Source organism: Chaetodon trifascialis, chromosome 17 (genome assembly GCF_039877785.1).
Source record: "Chaetodon trifascialis isolate fChaTrf1 chromosome 17, fChaTrf1.hap1, whole genome shotgun sequence".
Lineage (NCBI taxonomy): Eukaryota > Metazoa > Chordata > Actinopteri > Chaetodontiformes > Chaetodontidae > Chaetodon > Chaetodon trifascialis.
The window spans coordinates 25,073,593-25,085,280 of NC_092072.1; the positions used below are offsets into that span (position 1 = coordinate 25,073,593).

The window sequence follows — 11,688 nt, forward strand, 5'->3', positions numbered from 1 at the left end:
TGAATCTGTTGTCTCTACAGTTAAGCTGCCAAACTCCACCATCAGCTGTGTTTTTATTTTCTATGTAATTATTCTATTTTCCTTTCTCTGGACACCCAGAAGTCAAAGGCTCTCACAAGGAAAGACCCTGCAGAAGATTTCCTTGAGAAGTACTGTCGTTCAGTACAGCCTGCTTCAGATGATAGAAGTCCAAAAAAGACAGTATTTGAATGAAAGCGGGAGATCAAAGACCTGAAAGAAGAGAATGCTAAATTGAAGGAGATGGTTGTTCAAGGTATTGGTTCATATCAGTCATTAAACCATTTGTCAACGAATACATTTTTTTCTAAATCACTTCACACTGTATTTACTGTATTATAGGGTACTTTACTTTGTATTGAAAAAAATAATGATAGCCTTTTTGTTGGTTTGTTTTTGTTTGTTTGTTTGTTTCTGATGTACTGTGTACAGATGTGCCAGAACTCCTACGGACCATGAAGAATATCATTTATTCCGCTGTACCTCCTAAGAGATCCAGGTTGGAGCTTACCACACCACCGCTGCCCCCCCAAAGTTCCAATTCATCGCCATCCCTCCCCAGACCGCCCAGTTCCATGTCTGAGTCTGTTATTCCATCCCTGACTCCCAGTCTTCTAAGGTAATTGTTTTCTAAAGAATAAATAAATACAGTGCATAAATTAGGTCTACTGCTTGTCAAAATATCTTTAATGAGTATGACTGATCTAATTTGCTTTTATGTCTAAAGTGTCTTGGGCTGAACAAAACATACATATTTGAACCCTAAATGCTCACCTTGTTTCCTTGTGCAAACAGGTGGAGATCCATCCTGGGACTGGAGTCATGGGCCGTTTCTCAATACCAAGTACGCCAAGTTCGGACTTACGAACTTGGCAGTTTGGACTTAGCAAGTTCGACTTGGGAGTACAGTCTCTCCAGGACGGGAGGACGCAGGACCGTCATTCTGCAATTGGGACAGCAGCGTACTTGATGACGTTAGCAGGACGACACATCTCCGAAAACTTTGGATCAAATTTTAAACTACGCACTATTGTGATGAATCGACCACAGATTTTAAGTTTTAACATCCACTTTCTCACATAAAATAATCTTAAAACCACATTCCGTACTACTAAAAGAGCAGTATTTCCAAACTTGTAACTTATAGTTGAGAGTCCTCTCCTCCGGCATCGGTGCGACGAAATGCATTCTGGGATACGTGGTTGCCCCAAGTCCGCACAAGTCACCATCCGATGCATACTCGATAAAGTGGGAGGGGCAAGAACACATCCGGGTATTTGAGCGTACTTGTCGAGATGCGGACTTGAGAATTGGAACAGTACTTGGACTCAGAGTGATGACGTTTCTCAAGTACACAAGAACACAAGTACAGAGAAGAACGCATATTGAGAAACGGCCCGGTTGAGAAACTGGCGTGGACCTATGCCCTCAATGCAAATTCAGCTACAGTATTTGTGAGGCATCTGCTCACAGCAGTCTTCCCACTCGAGATACTGCTGGTGAGCAATCTTTGCGGGGGCAATGCTCGTCTATCACTGGACAAAAATAAATTGGATGCCATTTACAGTATGTTTTCAACCTTTTATGTTATGTGTTTTGCCAATAGTCCATGCTTTTTTGTATCTCCTGATTTCAAACAAGGAACCTAAAAGAAGAGTCATCATACCAACATTCTGCAGTGCCAGACTTTAGTGCCAGTTGTGTTGAATTCTATGGGAGATGCATAGAGAACATATCTGCCAAACATATCTATGTCGTATAACCGTTAATGAAGAAATGCCTCCACCAGAAGAACATAATTCATAGAATATTGTCTGATCTTCCTTTTATTATATATCATATATAGGTGTAATATTGGTCTAATCATGACATGCCATTGTAAGCTACCCCTTTCTCTGCTGTTTTAAGTGCCTTTGGAGTATCTTTGATGTCCAATAGCAAATAAACAAATGAACACATATAGATAAATCAACAAGCATTTTCTAGTCTGAAGTATACTCTTTCATGTGATAGAGGCATTTCTTCATCAAAGGTCATATAGCATGATATTTTTCATTTCAGTGAACCTTTCCATTTATCTTCCATACGCTGCTATAGAACTGCTACCAAGAGAGTCTGGCACCATTTGACATTAATATTATAATATTAATATTATATAATGATCCTTCCTTCTTTTATCAGTCTCTTTCAGACTACCAATTGCACTAAGATCGTATTTGTGTGTGTGCGTATGTTCATATGTAGGTGCAACTCTTAAGAGGTGGCCTGGGACCCTGCTCTCCAGCATCGGAACCACAATCAATGCCAAGATCACAGAGCTCCGGACCAAAAGTAAAAATGTTGCTGTGTCCACAGCATCATCTTAAATTGTTCTTAATCGGCTTGTTTTGTGTAATTGCAGTACAACAAATCAGATTGTTGTAAACAAACACATTGTTTATACTTTCGGGTGGATAACTCAGTGGGTTTTGTTTTTTTTTCTTAAGCAACAGTAAATATTAGTTCACTGATGTTAAGTGATTATGCTGCAATTGGAGTTGTGTTTTGCACATATTTGGTAGACTATTTCTGTTTCAAAGCAACCTAACAAGTTGATTTCATAGACAATTGTTTTGCATCTACAGAACTGGTGACAAGCTGAAGCACACTACACGCTGGGTTTTGGAATATGGTTTTACTATCCTGCTTTACAGTGCTGATGCAACTCAATCAACATTATCCACCTGGAAGTTAAGTTCTTTGTTGTTATTATGTCACACTTATTTGTAGTCAGGTGTTACCCATTACAGGGAAATTGTTATAAGTGGGCAGGTTAGTATTTCACTGTAATAATTGTTCGCTAAAAGTCCATCCATCCATTATCTATACTGTCTATCCCTTTTGGGGTTGCGGGGGAGCTGGAGCCTATCCCAGCTACAATGGGTGAGAGGCGGGGTACACCCTGAACCGGTCGCCACATGCAAGGACAAACAAACATTCACACTCACACCTACGGACAATTTAGAGTCATCAATTAACCTAATGAGCATGTTTTTTGGTCTGTGGGAGGAAGCCGGAGTACCCGGAGAGAACCCATGCATGCACGGGAAGAACATGCAAACTTCACACAGAAAGGCCCTGCCTGACCCGGGGATCGAACCGGCAACCTTCTTGCTGTCAGGCACGCGCACTACCTGCTGCTCCACCGTGCAGCCGCTAATAAAGTCTATTAAATTAAAAGGTTTGTCTAACAGCAATGTTTTCAGTATTACAGATATTGAAAGACTGAATTTACAGACTGCATTTATGTAACTGGAAGAGAATTGTAATGGTAGAAATTAGTTGTTCTAGATGCTGACCAGGCAGTCTGTGCCATGCTAGTTTGTAATTCAGTTTGATCCAATTTCAGTGTCAGTATAGTGTCAAATGAAGTCATGTCACTTCAATATGTGATTCATATGTTTTTGACTATGGACACATGTATGAAATTGTATAAATTCATACATGAAAAGTATTTTATATACCGCTATTGTAAGTTTCATAGGCTAACATATAAGAATTCTTGGAGAAAAAACATAAAGAAAATATAGTTTACGATGACATTATATCCCTTAACATACAAAAAACTTGTATGTAATGATACATACTCATAGATGCTTTTTATACTGGTTTAGTCATTTTAATTAGATGACATATAACAAATTTATATAAAACATATAAAGAAAGCATAATTTCCCTGCAAATTATATACACTTTACATGCAGAAAACCTACATATAATGTTATATTTTCATATATGAAAAGCATATGTCTTGAAAACTGACATATAGTTAAAAACTACAAAGATTATATGAAACATGTATGGAAAACATAATTTGCCATTCAATTTCCTTATAGACCATATACATAATTTTTACTTGATTCATACTTAATTCTTTTTATTATCTTGTATGAAAAGAATGCAAAAGAGGCCACTTTCAAGAGTGTATCATAGTTTGGGACTTATAAGTCTTATAAGACACACAATACATGTAGGTGATGGAAACTTCTTAGAAGTTTTTTATATTTCTTTTCCATATGGGTATTTACATTGTAGATTCTCACTGAAGGCATCAAAACTATGAATGAACACATGTGGAGTTATGTACTTAACAAAAAAAGGTGAAATAATTGAAAACATGTTTTATATTCTAGTTTCTTCAAAATAGCCACCCTTTGCTCTGATTACTGCTTTGCACACTCTTGGCATTCTCTCAATGAGCTTCAAGGGGTAGTCACCTGAAATGGTTTTCCAACAGTCTTGAAGGAGTTCCCAGAGGTGTTTAGCACTTGTTGGCCCCTTTGCCTTCACTCTGCGGTCCAGCTCACCCCAAACCATCTCCATTGGGTTCATGACCGGTGACTGTGGAGGCCAGGTCATCTGCCGCAGCACTCCGTCACTCTCCTTATTGGTCAAATAGCCCTTACACAGCCTGTAGGTGTGTTTTTGGGCAAGTTGTTCTAGAGATGGGTCTGCTGCTAGAACTCTGTGTGGCATTCATCTGGTCTCTGATCTGAGCTGGTGTTAACTTGCGATTTCTGAGGCTGGTGACTCGGATGAACTTATCCTCAGCAGAGGTGACTCTTGGTCTTCCTTTCCTGGGTCGGTCCTCATGTGCGCCAGTTTCGTTGTAGCGCTTGATGGTTTTTGCGACTCCACTTGGGGAGTTAGCTGATTGGTTCTTGCCATAATATGAATTTTAACAGTTGTCCAATAGGGCTGTCGGCTGTGTATTAACCTGACTTCTGCACAACACAACTGATGGTCCCAACCCCATTGATAAAGCAAGAAATTCCACTAATTAACCCTGATAAGGCACACCTGTGAAGTGAAAACCATTTCAGGTGACTACCTCTTGAAGCTCTAGTAGTATTGAGTATGCAAAGCAGTAATCAGAGAAAACTGTGGCTATTTTGAAGAAAATAGAATATAAAACATGTTTTCAGTTATTTCACCTTTTTTTGTTAAGTACATAACTCCACATGTGTTCATTCATAGTTTTGATGCCTTCAGTGAGAATCTACAATGTAAATAGTCATGAAAATAAAGAAAACGCATTGAATGAGAAGGTGTGTCCAAACTTTTGGCCTGTACTGTATATGAAATATATTTCATGTTGAACTCAGGATGCTTGTATTTAGTAAACACAAAATAAAATAAAGTAAAATAGACTGTCAATATAGATATGGGGAAGAGAAGCAAAGATCACAATCAGCTTTGATTTGGGGTTCAGTATCTTGCCCAAGGATACTTCGACCTGTAAGCTGCCAAGGTCAAACCAACAACCTTCTCATGAGAGGATGACCACTCTACCTTCTGAGACACACCTGTAAGTAGAAATAAGTATTATACTTTTTCAAAAATGTTATCTAGATTCTGCCACCTTGACTGGTGCCAATATCTTGTCTGACCTGTGGTAAGTGTCTTTGTACAGCTGTAATCAGAAAAGTGACTAGGAGAATAAATAATCCAAGAAACAAATCATTTCAAATGTTGACAGTCAGAGGGAGCTGATATGAATTAAATTGCCCACCATTAACTAACACAGAAAACCCAGGGCCTAATTTCTGGGGGTGTGGGCAACTAACACATTTGCTATCTATGCTGTATGTACAGCATGTAGGATACATATTCCAAACACGGAGGTCAGGGCGGAGGCTTTGGGTTGTCCTAGAGGGTCATTGAAGGTCCAAACAAATTATTGCCCTGTGACTCGAGTAATGTCATCCTGCTGCAACTGAAACACACCCTGTTGTTCAACACGAAAATATACATGGTGGATCAAGTATTCAGATTATCCATCCATCCATCCATCTTCTATGCCGCTTATCCCTTTCGGGGGGGGGGGGGGGGGGGGGCGGCACAAACACACAACCATTCACACTCACACACACACACCTAGGGGCAATTTAGAGTCACCAATCAACTTGTTTTTGGTCTGTGGGAGGAAGCCAGAGTACCCAGGGAGAACCCACGCATGCACGGGAAGAACATGCAAACTGACCCGGGAATCGAACCGGCGACCTTCTTGCTGTGAGGCACGCGCACCGTAGTCAGATTATTTGCTGAGCTAAAAGTAGTTATACAACAGTGCAAAAATGCAATCCGAGGAAACAATACAGCCCCCAAGACACCAGGGGCGCTGTGTGGAGACTTCCTTAAATTGTCCATCAGTACACGTCATGCAAACGGTACCTTTTAGCATCTGAGCACGCGCGTCTCTAACTCCTTCAACATCCGCCGCTAGAAGAGCACAAGTGGACGGCAACTGTATGTATTTCTACTTCACTAACTGTGCAAACTGCACTAATGTGTTAACTTTATATTTTAGAATTAGATACATCAACATTACTGCCTCATTTCTGTAATGTAAACGTAGACATTGAGTACTGTGTAATGCTAATCTTGTCACTGAAAGCTAGATCTGTCTCGTTTGGGCCACGTCAGCATCTGTAACCATCAGTGTTCGGCACTTTGACTTTCAGACAAGCTCAAATATAACGCTTTTGCTTCCTCTATTCATTAATTCACTCAACTTTTTGAACAATTATTTTGTAAATAAAGCTAAGATTAAATGGCTATAACGCTAGCTCCGTTTATAGCTAGCTAACTGTTATCCATGGATCTATTTAAGTTTAAACCGGGTTGAATCTAATTTGTCCTTTTCCTTCAGCGAAAACCAAGCTTTTGCATAGTTCAGTGTTTTTTATTCCATGGACGTTTTTCTACAAACTGTCTTCTGATAATGTATCTGATTTAATTGTTGGCTAGATTAACATCACAGCTATATTGGCATGTCATACTAAAACCATGGCGAATGCGTTGCTGCTATCTCAGCCTCTACTCTTCTGAAAAGGCTTTCTACAAGATTTTGGAACCTGGCTGCAGTGACTGAGGTGTCCACATACTTTGAGCCGTAGTATTTGCTTTTCTACCCCATCTCTCTACTATTTGTATTTTGTGTGGATTTTTGCAGCCTGTATTCTTTCCAGATGAAGATGCTGCATGCGTTTTTGGTCCTGGCTCTACTTGGTTTGGGCTCAGGAGAGGAGGGAGCCCGTTTGCTGGCTTCTAAATCCCTGCTGAACCGCTATGCTGTGGAGGGCCGTGACCTCACCCTGCAGTACAACATCTACAATGTGGGCTCCAGGTCAGGGCTGTACTGAGTATGAAAGAAAAATCTCCTATAACAACTATGAAGTTGCTAATTGACTGTGTGTAACACAACCTCTTGGCCGCTCTTGAAAACTTAATGGCATGTGAGCTGTCAAAAACAGTACATACAGTATGTACAGTACATAGTATGCTAATGAATCATGGAAAAATATTAGTACATTTAAAATAAATCTCAGAAAGCTCACAGATGACCTATTTGTTCATTTTCTGGCGGTGGACAATTATATTTGGGGCAGTTGTGGCTCAAGAGGTAGAGCGGTCCTCCACCAATCAGGAGGTAAGTGGTTCGATTCCTGGCCTCTGCAGTCCACATGCCGAGTATACTTGTGCAAGATACTGAACAGCAAAAACTGCTCCTGATGATGTCATTGGTGTGTGAATTCACATGTACATCGCTTTGGATAAAAGCGTCTGCCAAATGACTGATTGTAATTGTAATATATCACCATTTTATTTAAGCAAAGTTAAAACCACAATGTGAAAACTTGACACTGACTTTGATGATCAAAATCAAAAATTAAAATCAAAATCGATGCATAAATTCGCATGCAAGCTGTAGAATTTGAAGCAGGATAGCTGATCACGTGCATATCAGGCTCAAAATCATCTAATTTCATTTATATTAATTTGTGTTTTTGGAGTCTGACTGGGAAGCAAAAATTGTTGGGTTTTAAGCCCTTCTGCAGCCTCAGAGTTGGCCCCTCTTTCTATTTTGCTTGTTTGGTCAAAGTGGTAACAACTGTTCATGTTACTTTGTCTCTAACAGTAAACTCCGCTTTGCCCAAAAATAATCTTCTCAGTAGTTAATGCACATGCTCCACATAACTTTCTTTCTCTTTCTTTGCCGGTCAGCAACCACTGAGCTTTGAAGCATTTTTGGATGTTGAGCTGTCCGAAGGAAACGTCTCCAACTCTGTTTATACGGCATCGTGTAAATGCTCTCATTATGACAATCAGAAATCTGATCCACGTTTTTCATAATATAATATCATGTGATCAAATTCGTGCTTTTTTTTTATTACAACCCCATTTAAAAAAATATGGGACACAGTTTAAAATGTAAATAGGATGTTTTCTGATTAATTCTCCAAAGACAAGGAAATTTCTCAGTTTCAGCATTTGATTTGTTGTCTCTGTGCTATTTTCAATTAAACATGGGCTTTCAGTGTTTTGCAAATCATCAACTTTTTTTGGAAACGGGCTGTATTTGGAATCCAGGACAGGTTGAAAATATTGCTTCTCAGCCGACCTTCAGTGGCCACAGAGCTGGAGCCGGCATCCAGTTTCACGCATTTGGAGTTTTTTTTAATTTATCCACTCAGTCAAGTCAAGGCGAGGGATGACAAAAAAATGGATTGAATATGTATGTGTGTGTGTGTGTGTGTGTGTGTGTGTGTGTGTGTGTGTGTGTGTGTGTGTGTGTGTGTGTGTGTGTGTGTGTGTGTGTGTGTGTGTGTGTGTGTGTGTGTGTGTGTGTGTGTGTGTGTGTGTGTGTGTGTGTGTGTGTGTATATTAGGGTAGCCACAATGCAAAGTTGTAGCGTTTTAGAGAGGCTTGTATTTTGAAACTCCACCCTGATTGATCCTGGCTGGCAGAAAGTCCGACCTTGGCAATAGAAAAACATGTTAAATATTGTTCTGGTACCGGACAACACCCTGCTGTATTCTGGAGACATTTGTCATACAGTAAAATCCAATTCTGTCACGTTACATATGGAGTTCTTTAACTGTAATCTCTTCCTTTCTGTCTCTACAGTGCTGCTCTGGAGGTGGAGCTGTCAGATGATTCTTTTCCTCCTGAAGACTTTGGAATCGTTTCAGGAATGTTGAATGTCAAATGGGACAGGATTGCACCGTATCCTTGAGTCTTAAGTCTTCCTTATGATCCTCTCACTTTGCAGTTGTTGATGCTATAGGATGAAGTCAGTAGTGGTAGTTAAGAGGGAGAAAAACCTTATATTACCGGACAGTTCATCAAACACATATCTGTATCTCAGGTTACTCAGGTCTCTCTGTTAATAATCAATCTTGTTAGCACTTACTTCACACACATTGCAGTCAGCTGAATCTACAACACAGTCGAACTGATAAAGAGACAGTTAGTAATTTATGGGAGAAGTAGAAACCTAATCAAAGTTTTGCAGTTGAAGTAAATGGACTTCGTGGTGAATGAACTATGTTTATATAGCACTCACTAGTCACTGACTCAGAACTGACTTAAAACACTTAAAGCACTCTTACAACGCAGGTCTGTGTTAACTCATTCACACACAGTCATACAATGATGGCTAGGCCACCTGCACATTACAAGCTTTGAACCATTCAGACACACACGCACGCACGCACGCACGCACGCACGCACGCACGCACGCACGCACGCACGCACGCACGCACGCACACACACACACACACACACACACACACACTGATGGCGCAGCATCAGGAGCAATTTGGGGTTCAGTATCTTGGCCAAGGATACTTCAACATGTTGACTGCCAAGGCCAGGGATCTATCTTGGTTCAACCCAGGTGGGTCAAGGTCAAAGTCAAACTGTAGGTGGTTAGGATAACCATGACCTCTTTACAGACACTGTAGGAGGTTATCATTTTGAATTGGTTTCAAATATGCAGTGATGAACTGTTCTTCCTTTTCAAGTTGTCATTTAACCCTGGAACTTTCAGAGCCAGCAATGTCTCTCACACAGTGGTGTTGCGCCCCCTGAAGGCTGGTTATTTTAACTTCACATCTGCTTCTGTCAGCTACCTTGCCCAAGAGGGAGGACAAGTTGTGGTAAACCAGTTGATTATTTTGGTGGATCAAAGCAGTAAAAGGGTTTAGTGAAGGAAGCTGATGTGTCTGCCCTTCCTGCAGGTTGGTTATACCAGCGCCCCTGGCCAGGGAGGCATCCTAGCTCAGAGGGAGTTTGACCGGCGCTTCTCTCCACACTATGTGAGTGTTACATTCAGATGGTGTTTTTCACTCACTCACTCAGACTCCTGACTGAGTAGTAGTTTGCATGGATTTCCAGTGCACAGGACAATGAAAAAAAAAAATCATGCTTCTGCACCGGCAAGGATGATCTGATTAGCTTTTGGTGGTCAAAGATTGTGGTCACTGTGACCTCAAATCTGTCCCATTCTTGTGAATGCAATATCTCAAGAGTGCCTGAAGGGAATTTCTTCAAAGTTGACACAAACGTTCTCTTGGACTTAGGGGTGAACTGTTAAAATTTTGGTGGTCTAAGAGACAGAGGCACTAGTTTCACTAGTAGTAGTTGTAGTAGTAGTTTTTTAAGCTAGCTGTACCTAATAATTTGGCAAATTAGTGTATATTCATGAATCCTTTCTTGGAAAACCGGTTCTTACATCATCTAATATCTTGTCTGCAGTACAGGCAAATTTCACACAGAGGTGGTAATAAAAATAGTTCTTTTTTTAATGGTGATTCTGAAATTCAAAAATGACATGTTTTTCCTCTTTATTTTTTGGACTGTTCCTCGATACCTCTCTCACTTCCCCATGTCTCCCTTTTTGTAGCTTGATTGGGCTGCATTTGGCGTGATGACTCTGCCCTCCATTGGTATCCCTCTGCTTCTCTGGTACTCCAGCAAAAGGAAGTATGATTCACCAAAGGCCAAGAAGAACTGAGAAGGCACAGCTGGGGGTGGGGTGGGGTGGGGTAGGGATGGAAATCAAAGGTTTTCATTGGCACAGGATCTCTAGATAACTTATTAACCCATATTGGGGGTGAAAGTTGAACAAGCAGAACAATGACCAAGGAACATGATTGCAATTTGATCAAACAAGCAGCATGATTAAGATAACTCTGTATTAAGAATTAGACGAAAAAGTAACATAAACAACTTAAGTGTGGTTATCAAACCATGAGCATGTGCATCTACAGCTTGAGCTTCACCAGCTGCTGGTCATTCCTTCATATTTACAAATGGGTTCATGTGACAAATTACATTACAATTACAGTGGCAGCTGCTGTCGTAACAGGTTTTTGTATTTTTGTAATTGTCTGTGTAATGAACTGAATTCAGATTTGAAGTTTACAGCCAGTTGTTGAACTTCAAAATAAATTAATAAAAACAAGCTGGGTTTTTCCTAAAGCTGTGCCTGATTAATTTCTGAGGTTTTACGTTCTGTGGCAACGCTGAAAGATTTTTCCTTGACCTGCAACAAAAGATGTGTAAACATGGAGTCACATTACTTGAATCAAGTAATTAAACAGTTCTGTCCTGTAACAGAAGGATATTGTTGAAAAACAATGTGTTTTGTGTGTAGGTAACCGCTATGCAGCCTTTCAGTGTTATAGTTGATGTTTCCTGGCTTTAGTCTGACCAATCAGGTGATATTTCAAGTAACTGTATGTAGGCAATACTACAGTATGTTAAGTACACACTAAGAGCAGTCAAAAGTAGTGACATACATACTGAAAGATTGTCAAAGTGGGATATTAGCATTATGATCAT

The 11,688-nt window shown here is 40.2% G+C and overlaps 1 protein-coding gene across 2 annotated transcripts; it reads left to right on the forward strand.

Annotated features, from left to right (window-relative positions):
- Nucleotides 1–6,236: 6,236 nt before the first annotated feature.
- Nucleotides 6,237–11,294, forward strand: ssr2 (signal sequence receptor, beta). Of its 2 annotated transcripts, none has more exons than XM_070985438.1 (6): nt 6,237–6,306; nt 7,013–7,186; nt 8,968–9,066; nt 9,893–10,001; nt 10,083–10,160; nt 10,748–11,294. In XM_070985438.1, the coding sequence occupies exons 2-6, from the start codon at nt 7,029–7,031 to the stop codon at nt 10,856–10,858; spliced, it is 555 nt and encodes a 184-aa protein (XP_070841539.1). In that variant the 5' UTR covers nt 6,237–6,306; nt 7,013–7,028; the 3' UTR covers nt 10,859–11,294. The 2 variants fall into 2 exon arrangements, with proteins under 2 accessions (XP_070841539.1, XP_070841540.1); XM_070985439.1 differs by having other exon boundaries at nt 6,266–6,306; nt 7,029–7,186.
- Nucleotides 11,295–11,688: the final 394 nt, after the last annotated feature.